Source organism: Panicum hallii, chromosome 5 (genome assembly GCF_002211085.1).
Source record: "Panicum hallii strain FIL2 chromosome 5, PHallii_v3.1, whole genome shotgun sequence".
In the NCBI taxonomy this organism is placed as follows: Eukaryota; Viridiplantae; Streptophyta; class Magnoliopsida; order Poales; family Poaceae; genus Panicum; species Panicum hallii.
The window spans coordinates 8290783-8309356 of record NC_038046.1 but is presented as its reverse complement, the minus strand read 5'-3'; the positions used below and the strand labels follow the sequence as shown (position 1 = coordinate 8309356).

Genomic DNA, 18574 nt, shown 5'->3' with positions numbered 1-18574 from the left:
ACATTATATTTTTTGAGAAATGCACACATCCCATTCAAAATAATCAATCTCAATATACACAAAGTAATTAATAATACTTCTTGCAACTCAAAAGATGTTGCTCATGATAATTTCTTTATTGTCAGTCTTTTTCTTGGAAATTATTTTATAATAGACTTATATACATAAGTTTTTCATTGTTCAACTTGTCGAGACAATTTGTTTGAAATGTGATTTTTAGGATAACTAGTACAGCGCCCGTGCGTTGCTACGGGTAATATAAGTTTTACCCGAACCTACATGAGATCACCAACTTTGTGCTCTTTCACTCCATGTACACACGCCATGCTGCGACAGCATAAGGTATTGATTGAGTTCCAATTGATTTGTCAGGATTCCAATTGATTTATCCGGATTCTGATTGACGGACTAAGGAATCATTGCTTGCTTTAGAAATAGTAGAGATCGAGATAGAGATTGAGATTTGTTGCAATTAAGTCATGTACAAACTTGTTCAGAACAACTAACCCAAATAAATACTATACAAAACTTATATTGGAATAAGATTTAAACAAATAGTCTAGAAACACTTATCAAATAATTTGTCCTGAAAAGCTTTGTTAGAAATTGATAGAGATCAAAACGTGAAAAGACCAAAATTTCATCAAACATGGCGACAAGTAGTACGACAAAACAAGAGGCATAAACAGGGTAATAGGGAAAAGGTCAATAAAAAGTAGGGGGATTGCTGAAGCACACCGTCACCGTGTGCTCCGAGCGCGCCCGATCGCGGAACTAGATTTCCACCTTTCGCCAATGGTCAATGTTGAGATGGTTGACTAGTTATACCACCTTTGTCCATGTTTCTCCTTTTCTGGTGCCAGTCATACCCATGTCTGAACTGAACATCCGCACTCGCGGATCAACACACCGAGCGAGCGTAACCGTGGTGTCGTGTTAGGAGCCTTTCGCTGAGCGACGGCTGGATCCGGCAACCACGATTTCAACGCACGCTAATGACTCGACCAAATCCTTTGTTTATCCATCGCCTAATATAATCCATCGAAACCGACGTCACTTCTCCACGGGGGCCCCGGATCATTCAACCTACTACGCTGATCCACGTCGGCGGCGCACCGAGAGCCCAACCACCGCGCCGCGCCTTTCGGCCGAGGCCGGCTCGCGTCGCTGTCCGGGGGCGGCCCCGGCGGCGTAGCGACGCCACCGCCCTCGGCGCCGCCGCCGCCTCGCCCCGCTTCCGTCTTTGGCTCCTTCCGCGGGCGGGGGGAATCGACCGGAATACTTGTTATATTCAGAGAGGGGAGCCTGCCTGGGAACGAGAGGGGAGGGACGCAAGTGGTCGGTGCTCGCCACCTTTCTGCCGAATCGTCGCCTAATACTACCACCAGCTTAGCTGAGCTAGCGAGCAGAAAACCTTTTTGGCCGCTGCTCCCGACAAGACCTCCCGCCATCCTGCTCCGGCAGCCGCAGATCGGGATCTCGCGAGGCTGTTTCATTCTCCAGGTGCGTTCTTGCACGCCGAGTTTAACTCCGTGCCACAGGTTTCTACTGATTCTTCTTCAAGCTTTGCTCGGCTCTCAGCTTGTCGATGACTTGTGTGCTTCTTGACTGAGCCTAGCTCTGTTGTTCCTGTACCTTTTGCTGGCTTTGATGATGCTATTGGCTAGCTAATTGTTGGGAACTTGAAATACCCCGTTCTGTTGACTAGAATCATTCCGATTCTTAGCTTTGGTTCTACGGAATTTGGCTGTGCTGGTTGAGCTTGGACGCTTGGTGGTTCTGTAGAAAGATTAGCTTTGAATTCCATCCGAAGATAAAGAAGAGAGAGTACCTTTATACAAGTTTCGGCCTACTCTTCAGATCAATTCTCCCTTTTCTGAATTATTACTTGTCATCTTCAATACAATTCTCACGCTCCGTCGTGTTGTCCTTGCAGCAAAATTTGATGCGTTATTTCCTGTTCATGCGGCATGATTGGTGCGCGTTTACTTGGACTTATGTGCTTTGCAAAATTTGTCTTGGTCCTGGGTATCTGTCAATTGCCATTACGTTTGGTGCGGGATGCTTTTAGTTATGTATTCTAGTGGTTCCCAGCCTGGTGTTTGGGCTCCCTGCCTTTTCTCCACCAATGATTAGCTTTAATAATTCATCAAAATGTTCCCGACGCATCAATCGTACTGAACTTTTATGTCAAACAGCTCCATAAGCTCTTTTTCATTTTATCAAGCAGTAGATGTTAGATAATTCTAACATTTAACTCACACTTGCTCATTAAATTCCTTGTAGCCATCCTACTTCAACGTCAGTCATCTCTGAGGCTCTGGCCAGTCTTGACATACTAGAAAAACCGTTCTGAAGATTTGAAACAATATTGGAGATGGGTACAAAGATGCCAATCTTACGCCGAGTATCGAGCGCACTGTCCACGGCATTACTGGAGTGGATCTTGATGCTGTTGCTGTTCGTTGATGCGGTTTACAGCTTCTTGGTCACTAGATTCGCCCGGTTCTGCAGACTACCGGCACCATGCCCTTTCTGCTCCAGGCTTGATCACGTCCTGGGCAACGAGAAACCATGCTTCTATAGGGAATTGATCTGCAAAACTCACAAGTCCGAGATTTCGTCCTTGGCTTTCTGCCGCCTCCACCAGAAGCTCGCAGGTGCCCAAAGTATGTGTGAAGGGTGCTGTGAGAAAACAAGCGATGACGATAAAGCAGATGAGCCTGTGATGGATGTCAGTGAACTTGATAGTGATCAAGGAAACGATGACATGTTGAATTCCTCTCCGACAAGAATCTGTTCATGCTGTGGACAACGTTTTAAACAACAGAGTGTTCCCTTGTTCTCTAGAAAGATTGCAGAAATAGAACCTACTGAAGCTGCTAGCTTATCAAAGGTTTACATGGATTATTCTGTAGCAGGTCAAGTGGATGAGTCTACGGAACCTAAAGATATTTACCATCAGAGTGATTATACGTCTCATGAGAGAGACAGTCTGATACAGATGATATCTGACTCCGAGGTTGAGGTCCCTTGTGCCAATGGTGTGAAAAGTTCACACTCTTGTGAAGCAAATGCAATGGAGGAAGACTTTCAAGAAGATGCAGCTTGTGAACAGCCCATTCTTCCTTCCACTGAGGTGGTAAATGAATCTGAGAGAAAGGTTGCGAGTGAGCTTAATGTTACAGATGCCTGTGACTGTGATACATCCTTGGTGTGTCCTGGTGGGGATGACCATCCTGATCACGGAATTGATCGGGATGGGATGGAAGAAAAGGAAAGCTTATTGACGAAATGGACATCCCAGCACGATCCCGTACTTGTTAGTGAAGATTCAGGTTTAAAAGGTATTTTGTTTCACAAACTTGGGCAATTACCTTATAATGACACTTATCATGTGATAGATCCTATAATAGGTTGAATGATCATGCAGAAATTCCAGCTGCATCATGTGATGAGCTTCCTCAGATTCTTGGTGAAACTGATCCATCTCAGAACACAAGTGAAGGCAACGCTGACCCATTTACATCCCAGTTCACAATACTAGAAGAGCACTATGCTGTTTCAGGAGAAAGAAAAATAAAAGGTATGCTCTCTTGGTTCTTGAATCTTGATTGTAAGAATGAGAATGGTGTTTTGCATATCTCCATCTAACCCCAACGCAACAAACATTTACTAGATAATCTGGAACAAGTTCATGGGTCAGAAATTACTGGCAGATCAAGTGGTGAGTTTTCCCAGAGAACAACCAATCCAGATATAACTGAATTTGCACCACAGAACACTCACCATGTTGCTTCAGAAGATGCAGATGTTAAAGGTTTGTTACTTTTGACTTCTCTTTCTGAATTTAGCATTTATACACATTTGCTTAATCTAACTAAAGGACTTTTCTGGTTTCCTCTGTCAGATGATTGCAAGGATATCCGTGTTTCACAAGTTGGTGCTGATTCCGAAGCAGTTGGCAAGGTTGAAGGTTCTACTAAGAAAATTGAACCCACAGGTGACATGGGGACACATGAACTGATAGTCCAAGATCCTTCTGATACTGGTCCCAAAGATTTTATAGACAAAGGTTAGCTAACAATGCTTTATGTCCAGCCCCAATTTTAATGTCTGTCCTTACATTTAACTATTCTGTTCAGGTTATGTGGACAGAGCTCATTTTCCAGCAGTTGCTGTTAGATCAAGTGGTGAAGTTCCTCAGGATCATGGTACTGCTGAGGAATGCCCCAAAACAAGTGAAGCCACTGTTGAAAGGAGACCATCTCTAAGCACTCAGATTAGCATGAACGAAGCCTACAGGCTTGCCACTGGCAGCAAGAGTAGCTTGCCATCCCCTACCTTGACGGATGTCATCCTTGGAAAGGATTCTACTTCTAGCATAAACGAAGAATTAAGGTTATTGTTGTCACAGCTCTCAGCTTCCAGGGGTCTCGAGGCGCCATGGGTGGATCCAGGCCCTAGCCCCCGTGCATATGGGCGTGGTGATGAACTGGTAGTGCAGAACATTACCAAAAGAATTTCACTGGAGAGAAATGCATCCGGTTTGGAGTCGCTAGACGGAAGCATTGTTAGTGAGATGGAAGGTGAAAGCGCCATTGATCGGTTGAGACGACAGGTTGATCTTGATCGGAAATCGATACACCTGCTCTGCAGGGAACTCGAAGAAGAGAGGAATGCCTCGGCCATTGCTGCAAGTCAGGCGTTGGCTATGATCACCAAGTTGCAGGATGAGAAGGCTGCAATGCAGATGGAAGCTTCACACTACCAACGGATGATGGAAGAACAAGCAGAATATGACAGCGAAGCACTTGCAAAAGCTAACGAGTTACTTGCTGAGAGAGAGCAACAAATAGAGGAACTGGAAGTTGAACTTGAAAACTATAGGAGCCAGTATGGAGGTGAACCAATAGAGAAACAAGCCAAAGCCCCCTTTAAACAAGAAAATGCTGATACAGCTTTCCTCGAACAAGGTGGTCTTGAAATTCCTATGGTTAAAACACCAGAAGGCACAAATTCTTTTGCGAGTTTTGAAGAGGAGAGAGCATATATAGCCACTAGTTTGAGAAAGTTGGAGCAGAAGCTTCAATCCTACTCGAACAATAGCACTTCTGATGATTTGTCTAGTTCAGATGCTATTGAGGATGACCTCTCGAACAAAGCTTCTGTTGCAGAAGACAGATCGCTACATTGTCAGGATAGCTCAAGGAAGGCAGAAGAGCGTATTTCCTCGGGTAAGGGGGCCGTCTCATCGGTATTGGGTGCGGATGTTGATCTAACAACAGTTCAGGAAGAGATTGCAAGCTTGAACAGAAGGCTGAAGACGCTAGAAGGTGACCGGAATTTTCTTGAACATAGCATAAACTCCCTCAGAAATGGCACCGAAGGTTTGATGTTTATACAGGAGATTGCTTGTAACCTGAGAGAACTGCGGGCGATTGCTACTGACAAGAAATAGCCTGCAGCAAGATGTGCAACAGATTCCAACTCAACATGTGCGTTGTGCATTTTTGTATATCATCTGATTCAAAAGAAATTCTTCTTGTAATTAAGGTGCCAGATACTGTTGTATTATTTCTAAGGGACTTCCAGGCAAAAAGAAGCTTGTACTTACAGGAGGCACATCGTTTCAATCAAAGCAGTGAAAAAAAAAAACTTTGCCAATGACATAAAAAAGTATGCGGGCATGACCTGTTAGTGGCTTGAGACTTTCGCGGTACCTGTTATCTGGGCTCCAAGTTTGCATTACTCAGACTGAAGATACCTTGTCATTTGGTTTTCCGACACAGGTGCTGCAAAATACCATCACGCCTCCACCTTCCCCAAGCACCTAATCATGCCCAGCACAACATCACACTGAAGCAAGAACTCCAAAGTGCTGCAACATTGGGCAGGGTAGCGATTTATCTGCTTGGCTTGTTAACCGCAGTTTTATAGTCTCCGAACACCACAAAACAATATACAAGCAATATAGTGATTGACTTTGCAGGTAACACGTTACATGATGTATCCTTTCTTTCCCATTTTGAACTTAAGAAAAATCAAATTAAAGGCCATGGCAAACCTTAGATTGGCACCATGGTCAGTTACAACAAGCGTTATTACTGATTGTATAGAGGCATCACCATTGCCTGTTGGCACGGCGATATAGATATTCCGGGTATTCCCCATTCACCCTCCCATTTGCTAAATTAGTATAGTCCCCGATCCTCTGTGGGAATGCATTAGAATTAATTCCATGGTTCACTGCTGGATTTGAATGGCTATATGGCCAAGGCTTCGGGGCAGTTGTGTCCAACCTTCCATTGGAGTAAACATCCAATGTGGAAAGTTGCCCATCTCTCAACCTATGCATAGCATTCTGTGTGTCGTAGGCCCTCAGGTAACTTTCATCGTAGTAATGGTCGGTCGAGTTAAACCGGCCAGAACTACTTATAGAAGCCATTTCAGAGTCCACCATATTGCCTCCTGTAGAAAATGGCAAGCCAAATGTATGATATTCATGGAGTGGAGAGGCAGCCATACACACACTGCTTTGATCTTCATCAAGCAAGTCATTGATAATATCAATGTGAGGGAATTCTTCACCCACTGGCCCCTGCTGCTGGTATGAAACAAAACTTGCAGGCATCTCACTCTGGAATTGCCTATATTGTAGTCCACCCAATCTGCCCTGTTCTATTGCGCTGGTGCCCAGTTGCTGATAAGAAATATCTTTCACGGGGTGAACATGCACATCGCAATTGGTTATTTGCTGGTTAGGAATATCATCCTTCCACGTATGTTTGTTGACATCACTATTTCCTTTCCTCAAGTGCCAGTTATCGAGAGCTTCTGGCTTGCTAGGCCCAAACATGTAGCTTTGCTTTCCTGGTAATTGCTCATTCCTTTCAGTAGGAGACGCCATGACAGATGTTGCTAATGCATATGCTGACAATGGCTGTGAAACTGCAGTATATTGGCCTATAGAAGTTGATTGCTCATGACTTGATGAGGTTGTATTCAGACTACCCTTACCAAGGAAAGCATTTCTGTAGGCCTGTGATATAATTGGGGCAGAAGGGGAAGGCTCATCCCTCAGTCGTTCAGACACAGTCAATGAGTGTGAAAGCAATGGAGAAACTTGGACTGATGGTGTAGGTGGTGTTGAACTTGGTGCCTGGAACAGAGGAGCACTTGTAGGCCTTGATGTTGGCGTAGGAGTTTTGGTTCTGGGTACAGAAGTGGCTACAACCCTCTCAGAATCTGTATCTTCTCGAGCTTTTGAGATAGATGTGGATCGAATCTGTCGTGATACTGAGTTATGCTGCGAAATTGTATCAACCTGGGTTGCAGGTGATTTTGGGCCAGCTGATATAGCACCTTTATCGAGCTGTGATGTAAAAGATTTTGTGGTTGCTGGAGTAGCTTTAGAAACTGTACCAACCTGTGGAAGAGGTGATTTTGGTCGAGCTGGAGTAGCTTTACCAACTGTATCAGCCTGTGGCAGAGGTGATTGTGGGGGAGTTGGAATAGCTTTATCAACTGGCGTTGATCTCGAGGGCATCAACGTAGTGCTCTCAGCTTTCTGGCTTGAACTTGATGCATGTTCTTCGCACAATATTGGCTCAATTTTACTTGGAGTTGGTGTGATAGGCACAGATTTGGTGTTTATGGTGGATGTTGCTGTTGCTGGAACAGCTTCATTACTGTCACCACTTGTGGCTACAGGTAAAGACTTTGATGCTGGTGCATTACTATTTCCATCATTAACAGTTACCAAGGATTGCACTGGGACCTTCCGAACCTGAGGAGTCTTTTCCAAGGAGTCAGATGAGGATGAACCTGCTGCTGCCTCAGCAGCTGCCTTCTTTTCCAAATGGGCCTTGAGTAGTTCCCTGCCCTCAATTTCCTTCTGAAAAAATCAAAACAAACATAAATGGAACAGACTAATCAATTTATTTATCGGCAGGATAGCTGGTCAATATAAGTGCTAAAGACCTATAATCTATCTAATGACTAACAAAATTAAATAAAAAACCATTGCAGGAAATGAATCATCAGAGAACTTTTTTTCCTTTTACGGACATCTACCAAGCAAAATGTAACAAATATGGTTGTCAAAATAAGTTTTAAGACAAATATTTCAAATGTAACCTTGATGCATCTGGCTTTAGTATATTCACATATCTGGAGGTGGTTCATGCTTTCTGTGCATATAACGAAAAAGGAAGAAATTGGGGCTCAGCCAACTGGAACATGTTAAACAAGTGATGTGTTCTACAGCCGAAACATTATCCACAGTATCATAGCAAAAGTTCTTTTGTTGGCTGCTCAAATTTCAAAGCATCGTATTTACAGTATCAAGCATCTGCATCTTACATTTTGTAGATTTTCCAGGAAAAAAACCTTGAATTTTTAAAAATTACCATAATTTCACTCTGATACAGTGAAAATCTTAACCACTAAACATGAAGCAACCATTTTTTGGGAAAAAAAGAAGTATCTCAAAAAGATGATCTAAAATTCTAAATTGGAAACCACATGGTATAATGAGTATAATAGTAATGTAAATAAATCTGATTCAGGAGAATCAAAATTGAGATAAAAAGCTAAAACTAACTGAAAGAGTGAGCTCAAGCAAGGCAGATTTGTCCTAAATGATTTGAGTGAAAATTCAAAAATAATTAAACCATGATTAGAAAATATAATGCCCGACACTTTTTCAGAAGAGTAGTTTCACCTCATGTAGTCGTTGCCCAAGCTCACGGAGCCTATCTTTTAAGGTGAGTAAAGCAGTCTCTTGGTCACGCCTTGGAGCTGGGCCACAACCATATGTATTGCGATCTGAACAGCTAGATGAGGGAAGATCATCTTCATATTGGGAAGCGATTATACTGCTAATGACCCTGTTGCGCCGAGATCTCCCTCTGTACAGTTATAATAATTTATTAAATCCAAGCTGTGAACAGAAGTATAGCAAACTTCAGATGGGATGCTAGCTAACCTAGTAATGTGGCTTGTGCTGTCTAGCAAGTTATTTATTTTGCCTCGTATGCTGCTCACGGTAGCAGATACAGATGTTACCAGTGACTCAATGTCCACAGTTTCCTTCTCGCATGCCTGCACAATTTTCATCTCTCTGTCAACATCATTCATTGCATTCACAGGTTGAGTAATCTTGTCACACGTGTCAGTTTGGCATACCTCAATTGATCCATCTACATTGTCTGATATATCTGAAGCACCATCTCCAGAGTTGTCAGGTTTCGCGGCCAACAGTCCAGCATGCTTGGAGTTTTCCCTATCATGATTTGTGCTTCCATCTCGACCCCTTTCTAGAAAATTCGAATCAGATTTCTCTACTCTTTCCTTGTCCTTAACCTTACGACCGTTCTTCTTTTGTTTGGCCTGAAATTATTAGTGTAAGAAACCAATTTCTAAACTCTGACATAATAAAAAAGAAATGAGGACAACTGAACATCAATAAAAGATATACAACTAAAGTAGAAACTCGAAACAGATCATTGAATTCAAACTTTCAATATGGTATTACCAAAACTGGTTTTCCTGTCATGCAAAGCTTACAGGCTTCTACAACACTAGCAAAACATGATAACTTACAGAATCTTAAGAGCAATGAATTTGGAGCTGCTCTATTTTTACGTCAACAAATAGAAAACCATGGAAATTACTTGATATTTGATGAACCTTGGGAATATGGGCACTGGCTACATGGCAGAAGCAGTGCACTGGCCAAGAGCACCTCACACCAGATCCAAGAACTAGTTAGTAAATGTGTGTGTGTTTTTTTTGGCTTGGACGCATGGTTAGCTAGTTAGTTGTTAGATGTGTATCCATCTGTTATTTGTATCAATAAGTTAGCATGCATTTTGGTATGGCCATATAAAGAACATGTCATCTCCTTTGTACAGAAGCAAGAAATAAATAAGCTTCAGCATGACCGGAGTCTCCTGAGGCAGTAGGGACGAGCCCTGCCTAGGACAAGAGTGGTTTCGCCATTATTCCGTTCCACTGGCAGTTCGGACCCTCCAGGTTCCCTGGATGGTGAATTCTCCTGCACCCTCGGTCCCGAAACCCTTAACCCAGTCCATATCACGATGACTTATATTCATTCTAAGTCAGTCGCCATAAGAACAGTTCTCTTTAATGGCTTTGTTAACTTAACTAAAAGCAGATATATTACGAACTTTGCTTCAAAGGGCCAAAAAGAAACATTGCATTAGCAAAGAAAATTTAAATTTCATCACATGAAATGTTTTTTAGAAACAGGTTGATTCAAGTCAAAGGAAGCGAGTCAGGATTCTGGTCACTTTTCAGCCCAAATAAAATCAACCCTCATTTTTCATTTCTCGACACCCACTGAGAAACTAGATTGGTATCCATCAGTCAACACCAGGAACCTATCAAAGTAATTTGTCAGTAAGAGGGCGGATATGGCAAACCAACCTGAGGCCTCTAGAAAACAACTAGGAAACTCGCCAAGCATCAAGCAGTGAAACAAGAGCACACAATTGATATGAAAAATAATCATCAAGAATTCTAACAGAAAAATGATGTTCTTCCAGTTAACAAACTTGTTCAAACAAACTGTAGTAATTGGAACAATTTCATCATGTCACCCTGATTCCAACCACATTAAACTTGATGCAAGGAATCAAAATGAAGACGGAGGGTCCACTGAACCTGTTTTTTCTTAGCACGCTTATCCTTCTCATTGGCACTGCCCCGCTTCCCCTTCTCATTTTCTAGGAGTTCCTCTTCGCGAATAAGCTCCTCTTGTCTCTTCAAAGCAACATCTTCTTTATAGGCAACCTCAACCCCACTGACATGAAAGCAAATGTCAAGACATTAGAGTATGTTATTACATATCTAGCAGAAAGAGAAATGAATCCAGTTTATGTATGAAAAAACATTTATCTATGGTAAAGAACTATAAGAACACTCTTTGATGAAGAAAAAAAAGGCGAAAATTGATTGAACAACTGGACAGTAGATCAATCACATGGGGATAACAAGATGATGAAAATAGATAAACGTCGTACCTAAATATATGAGACAGCACAAATGTTTCAATTATCTTCTGACCAAACCCAGTTAGGCGCCTTTCTTCACGCTCAATAGGAACTTTGTTAACTTCTCCAGAACCACCACCATCCTGGAAGGATGAGAATAAAAAGAAACTGAGCAGCAAAACAATAAGTATACTGCACAAAATACTAGTAATGCTAACAATCTCAGACATAAAGACCACAAGCAGAACAGTTGATGATTGCAAATGATTAATACTGCCACTTGTCACAAGAAAAGGTGTCATTTTGACTTCCAACCTCAGAGATAGAACTTCCAGGACTGAGAAGTGTGGATTAAACAAATTTGGAGTTTAGTGAAGAGTTCAAGGGGTGATATGAACTTCTCAAATAATCAAATCTCACCCCCAGAAATTAACACGCTAATGAGTCATTATATTTTAAAGAACAAACAAGCTTGTAAGAACATACAGATGATCGCAGAAGCAAAATATCGCCCCCATTCGAAGTGCAACAGGTTGGAGAGTAACTAATCTAAGTGAGTAAGTATAGTTAGTAGGGATGCAAGATTCTTTTCAATTTCTTTTGTGTGTGTCTGTACACTGGTGGTGGGGGGTGTAGCTCAGTAACTCATCCAAATGAACTAATCCAGTATTTCAAAACAAGAAAAATGGAGCGAAAAACAACTAAGACAATGATCCAGAACTAGCCGTTGAGTACCCACTTGCATCCCCGATTGAAAAATCAAAGTTAGTGTGGCCAGACTTGCAACGGCTGAATGATGTGCTAGCTAGCAAGTAAAAACATATAAAAAACACTGCAAATCAACAAGTAACGTAATCGAGGGAAGACCAGGAAAACATTAAATACTGAATGCAAAACAAGTAGATAAATTTGGAGCTAAACAAAGTTAGTTCAAATTTCATACCAATGCAATTAAACAGAAGAAACACTAATGTCGTAGAAAAGAGATAATCATGATGGACTTCATCCGTGGGAGAAAACGTAATCTCGTTTACAAAACTAAAAGAGCAGATTAATCATGCAACAAATACCTACCTTAGCACGGCTTTGGGAACATTTGTCATCTTTTGGTGACAGAGACTGGCAAGACAATGGCTCTAAAGCTGCCCTCTCAAGAAGTGATATGAAATCACCAGCCAAAACAAACATGTCCATATCAACATGGACCATAGGTGCTGGAAGGTCCTCCAGGTCCATTGATGTTACTATTCCTTTCTTGCCATTGCTATGGCCCTCAAGTGCCTTCAAACCAGTGTACAGAGCGTCCATAACTAATGTTGAGGTGACTTCTTTCTCAAGGAAAAAATGCTTCACCACCATTTTCAGTATGGTGTCGCTCTTCTCTCTGGACATGCGGTGTTTTGTTGTTGGGTCAATGGCAAGCCAGAAAGCGCGGAAACTGCAACACAAAGAAAGATCAACATGCATTGGAGTATACCAATAAGAAATTGACAAGTACAAAACCGTTCATTGTGGCATATAACATTCAAAAGGCCCATTATCTAACCTGGACCACTTCCATTTATCATCAATGAGCCTGATAAGTTTACGTCTGCGTTCTTCAACAAAGCGTCGGTAAATCTGCTCTATGTTCGTCATGTATACACGGAGCAATTCTCGACGATAAGGGCGATCAAGACAGCGAAATGGTCTGTCCGCTTTCTCTCTCCAGTATCGGAAAGCATGGGAGATAACAGTTAGAGATTAGTTTGTGATTAATTGATGAGGACCCGGTATCAAGAAGAAAAAAGACAATGAGAGAAGCATAATTCTCAAGTAGAGCTGAGCTGAGATAATAATAGGTGTACAAAAGAACAATAAAAATAGAAGCTAAGGTTTAAACAATAGTAGGTAAAGGGAGGGCCTTGAATATAAAGAAGGAAAAATGAATGAAATACAACAGAATACATGCTTCTTGCAATAAGAAAAGGATTCAAAAGAGGGTTTCTACTGCATGAGCAATTACATCTTGTAACATGACAAAGATAGCAAAGTTAAAAAAACTATGTTTGAACTATCTAAAGCAGCGAACAGGCCTCTAACTGAATTGGTTAGGTGGCTCTAGTCGCACTCCTCAGGTCCTAGGTTCGACTCCCCGTGGGAGCAAATTTCAGGCTGGGTTAAAAAAAATCCCCTCGTCTGTCCCACACCAAAACATAGGTCTAAGGCCCGGCCCAGGCCGTTGGTCGTCTCACACGTTCTAATCATGAAAACTGAGAACTGACAAACTAACTACCTGATAACTTGAACTTGAGCTATGATTTCAAGAACATCGTCAACAACAAAACCATCTTGAATCTTTGACAACTCCATAAACTTTTTCCATCCCCAATCATGTTCCTTCTTCCAGAATCTGTGTAAGGTGTCTGCAAAGTCACTAGGTCAACCCCTGAAGCTGGGTGTTTAGCACAGAAGGAAGAAAATGTCATTTCAGATCACCTGAATATTTAACTTTCTTTGGATCAAGGTTGCCCACAGCTATAGTAAATTGTGCAAAATGGCTCCATCCTTAAAGCGTCAAAGCCATGATTAGGAAGGGAAAAGATGTGTGGAGGATAAAAGATAGTTTAGGCAACATAGTAGTACCAAACCTGGGAGGAGTTTTTCATGATTAGCAACACAAAGAAACAACGACAAGTGATTGGAGACATCACATCCTTGAGGGTAAACTAGAATATACCTGCAAAAATTAACATTTGCAAATGAGCAAGGGATCGACTTTACACAAAAGAGCATTAAATCAGTATGCATCACAAACTGAGCTACTTAACAATTTAGACTTCTAAACTCAGAGAAGCACATAAAACTACTGAAAAACGGTAACAATAATAGCATACCACGAAGGAGATACAGTAATTTACAACTTTACATAGACTAATTAGTTCAAGGGTATTGAAAATGTTACAAGAACTAGAATGCAGAAGAAAGGGACTAGAAGGTGGCCTAATAGCATGCTCCAAGCTCTAGCTTGAGTTTGGAACTGGTCAAACAAGTTAAAATCATTGGTAGGGTACCCATAATGCAATAAAACCAATTTGAGAAAGTCTTTGGGGTTCAGCAAAGGTAAACATATCAGCAAGACAGATATTGAAAAGGACATATATAAGAACTTGTGTTATCCAGCAAAGGCCAAAGATAACAGTAACTAAAAAAATCCATGGAAGCCAGTGAAGTTATAAAGACCACAATACTCACAACAGACAACCAGCAGTGCTAACATTCATACTCAACAATGACTAAAATTTAGGCTGCTGGGTTTGTAGCAGCCATTCCAGAACGCTAGGGGTATGAAACATATAGACACCTTAAGGAAGAACTATCTACTCATGCTGTGGTATATTTCATCTTCATGGTCTTAGCAATACTGTAGCTCCATCATCAAATTTTAATAAAACGTCAATCTCATTTAGACTCCTGTTACAGTATGGCTACAATGCAACGTCCACATTGTCCTCAACTGTTGTGGGAAGCACATATGGAGTTAGCTTGCCTTGTAGCAATTTGAACAGGAAGTTCGCAAATTTGAAATTTGTTAGCCTCTAATTTAAATTTACAATCACAAAGATAGTCACTAGCTCATAAACTAGCATTATTAACCATGATACTAAATAATGTAGGCAAACAGAGAGTGAACATCACAACTCAAGAAACTGAACAAGGAGGAATGTTTCAAGAGTCAGAGAGCTTTTGGTGCAATATGTATTTCTTCAAAGAGGTTCTAATTTCTAAACCAATTTTTGACTTTCTACATACAAGACATAAGTAATCAAAGTATCAATTATGTACAAACAACTCCTAGCACAGATTCATGATTCCTATTCGTACTCAGTGTAAAAACAATATATTTACGATTGAAACAGAGAACGTAGCATCATGACGAAATCAAATAAAAACTACCCCAGATAATCAACAATCAAATTTACATAAATTAGGAAAAGCACAATTTTATGTTTACCACTAACGGTGAGGGCACTAGAGTTTAACACCATTATGAAAACATTCGACAGTTCCCTTACTTGCAGCACTGTCACATAAAACAGTGAAGAAATATGAGCCATAGAGTACTGTCAGCAGCCATCATACAAAACAGCCCAAGTGAAACAAAGTTCAATTAAGAAACCAATATCATGTTAATCTATAATAGACTAATAGCATATAAATTTCTTTAAAGAAATGCTAAGCTGCAGAGACATTCAAACTAGGTTTATCACCAGACCAATAAGAAAAGAAGAAAAGAGGGATGCCACAACATGTTTTAGTCAGCCATCAAAGGGAATCCTACCACTTGTAACCACCAGCTTCAAATGGTTCGCTTTTCATTTCTCTCTTCTTCTCCTTTGAAAAGTTTTCTATTCTCCAAGTATATCGCCCAAATAAATCCAAAGGTCTGGTCCCTGAGATCATAATTTTCAGATATGAGGTAAACAAAATGCAACCACAGATGCCACTCCACCAGTAATAAATTGAGAAAAAGTATAAATTCCTCTATGGGTGGGGTGGGTGGGCTAGAGGGGGGCATGTCAGAAACTGGATACAGTTACAAGTGTCAAGATATGAACTGAGAGCAGGTGCCCAGATTTGTCCTTTAGTCAACTAACGACAAATACTGGTGCAAGGACCTGATTAGGTTGTAATTGAGATAATATAAGTAAAACTTGCATTCTACGTCAATAGGTAATCAGTACCATTGGAATAAAGTTTTCAAGGAGCCGAATGTAATATAAGTGATTTATTCACATGGAGGGGAACTGCATGGTGATGACGTAAAAATATATAGGTTACGGCATAACTTATTTTGAGTGCAAGTACCCATGTGGTTACAATTCGACACAGATCTATTGAGCACAAAGCACAAGACATAATGCTACTGACACTTGTAAAATCAAACCAAATCCCAGAGAGCACTGAACAGCTAGTAACCTAGCATGCAGGTCTTAGCCTGCACGAATCAATTACGCAATATTCTTTAAGTAACTTGCAAACATCTAAAAAACAATAACAGTAATAAAGTAACAATCAAATATCCACAATATGATATATAGCAGCTACAGCAATATGCAAAAATAATGGTACAAGCAGCTAACCAACGCTAAGCCCTAAGCAGCAAATTTACCATCAGATTTACCTGCTCTAGAAACCGGATCTCGTAGACTGTTTTAAGATGTAACATGGGAAACTCCCTAGTTCAATCGGAATGCACATGGTTGGGAGTTTAGGGCTCTCCAACAACTTTTTGTTCTGCCTTCAGATTTAATGCATTTCAAAATTTTGGTCACGTTTGATTCAAGGTTAAGATGCACATTAGACGTTTAACCGGAAAAGTTTGAAGTGTTTGACCAATTGACCCTAAATCCAAGATTAAGCCCGCCCACAAAAGAAGCAAACAGTACTTTATACTAACTAGCTGCATAACACAGAAAATGAGCCAAGCTAACCTAACTAGGTCAGGATTGGTAACTAGTTATTTTAGGTCCAAGCGACCCAAAAAATGCAATATTCAGCGAGGAGACTGTGGTACCAGTGTTACCCAGTCACCCTTGTCCAATTTTTTTGCCGAGTCAGACACCCCGCACCGGTGTCGGATCCCAAGTGGTATTTGGCCTTGGTGTGTCCTAAAAAAATCTGCCGAACCGGATACTCGCAACCGAGCCGGACACCGACACCCGCACCATTTCCTGTATCCATGTAACACTGTGTGGTACTGATTTTTTTTTTTGACACGCAGTAGTGGACCAGAGGAATAAATTACGAATCATTGGAATAGTGATGCTTGTTGACACTTCCTTCAAACAAATACTCTAAAGAAAGTTATAAACCTTTCAGTATGGAAGTTGTAATCTCAGTCCATACTGACACACTGGACCATTATAACAGATTCCAGCACTACTCTACCAGTTCCATATCTAAGGATCATAAGTAACTAGTCATCAGAAAAGGGTATATGTTTTCTTTTTCCTGAAGATGGTATCCATTTTTTGTCTGACTTTATTTGAATGTAAGGCTAGCAACAAAGGTAGTCCATCACGCACCAGGATCATCATCATCACCATCGGTGTCCCAAAAGGGAGGGGAAGTTGATGGGAACCCATTATCAACCTGCTCGCAGGATCGCCACATAGAGAGTGAATCACCAGTGACACAACGATCCTCGTCACCCAGCCCACTGCTGCTCGCAGCAGAATCATCAATTATGACAGCACCAGCCATCGGCCCTTGATGTTCTAACAATTGTCTAAAGTCACAGCTGCATATTGAAAGAGCAAGCACAAAGTTACATTGAATTTGAATTCATTACACTTACAGTTTGAAGTAAACAGATTCAAATGGATGATAAATTATCAAAGTCTCCATTGAAAGCCCCAGAAATTGCCAATAAAGCCACAGCATCCCATAAAAGTAGCATAGAAATTACCACCCAATTTAAAAAAGGTGCCTCTGCTGCAGGCTCAAAATCACTGAACCTTATCGGAAAGTGGATACAAAATCAAGCTAAAGCTACTAATTCGGCCAGGGCCGGACTAGGTGTTGTGCATAAGGGTCCAGTTGAAACCCCCTTTTTTGGAAAACAAACTGCAGCAGTAGTTATTTAGGCACCGAGAAGTGATATGGCGCCAAGGAGCAACGAGTTTTGAGTTTAACTAAATCCATGGATGGATGGACTGGGATAGTAAGGCACCACGCAGCATACACCTCCGCAACAAACCGATTGGAGATAAGAGAGAAATATTAAATTGGAACGAAACTAACTAGTAGAACCAACGGAATCCATCCAAGCAAAGCTAGGACTACTTCCCAAGCCGCGTCGGCATGGATCTCCACACCACCAGCACGATAGCGGAGCGGCTGACTGGGCCACGGTGTCGGAGGATCCAGCAGAGAAAGGAAAGTGACCGGTGGCCTCGAGCCGCTCGGCTGCGCTGGTAGCCTAGGTCCAGTTGCCCCAGTGAAGCATAGGGGGTACTGGGTAGAGCTCTACCTGCGTCCGCGGCGGGCGACTGCCGCGGCGAAGAGACGGAGCGGCGGCGGCGGCGAAGCTCCCTGGACGGCGAGGGGAGAAAGGGGAGCAGACAGGGGAGAGAGAAAGAGGGAGTATAATATTTTTGGATTAGGAGCTTAGGGTGTGATGTGTTTCTTCCTCGCGCGGTCAGCTTGGTGCCGCCGAGATGCGCGCACCCGTGCGTAGGATGGAGACTCGTGCAGCAGCCCGTGCAGGCCGCAGGAGCCAGCAAGCTGCAACCCCCAGCAGCGAAAGTTTTTTTTAGAAAACCGGTTTATATTTCACACATAGTTCTTATGGTTTACATTCCAACACTTACAAAGATACCTTTGAGAAAAATGAAAATTACAACCAAGTCCTTGCAAGCTTCTCCCACCCGTCGCCGACGGCCGGACAGTCTCGTTGCAGCCGACCATCCTCCTGACGAAGACACACATATTTTGAACGGCACCCAGAGCAGCACACCAGCAACACCGATGCGCATCTTACTCGCTAACGTGCAGGCCTAACAAGATGGCCA

The 18574-nt window shown here is 41.8% G+C and overlaps 2 protein-coding genes across 2 annotated transcripts; one reads left to right on the top strand and one right to left on the bottom strand.

The window, feature by feature from the left end:
• Positions 1–1142: 1142 nt before the first annotated feature.
• Positions 1143–5672, top strand: LOC112893371 (myosin-binding protein 1-like). Its single transcript, XM_025960660.1, has 6 exons — positions 1143–1503; positions 2287–3347; positions 3434–3586; positions 3680–3820; positions 3911–4075; positions 4146–5672. Exons 2-6 carry the CDS (start codon positions 2378–2380, stop codon positions 5459–5461), a joined length of 2745 nt encoding a protein of 914 aa, XP_025816445.1. The 5' UTR covers positions 1143–1503; positions 2287–2377; the 3' UTR covers positions 5462–5672.
• Positions 5673–5961: 289 nt separating this feature from the next.
• LOC112893369 (TNF receptor-associated factor homolog 1a-like) lies at positions 5962–18221 on the bottom strand. The gene is made up of 14 exons (XM_025960659.1): positions 18034–18221; positions 17087–17301; positions 15340–15451; positions 13649–13737; positions 13497–13565; positions 13294–13423; positions 12565–12723; positions 12093–12456; positions 11049–11161; positions 10690–10828; positions 9190–9393; positions 8990–9105; positions 8726–8912; positions 5962–7897 (listed from the first exon to the last, which is right to left on the bottom strand). The coding sequence occupies exons 2-14, from the start codon at positions 17262–17264 to the stop codon at positions 6125–6127; spliced, it is 3633 nt and encodes a 1210-aa protein (XP_025816444.1). The 5' UTR covers positions 17265–17301; positions 18034–18221; the 3' UTR covers positions 5962–6124.
• Between the last annotated feature and the right edge of the window lie 353 nt (positions 18222–18574).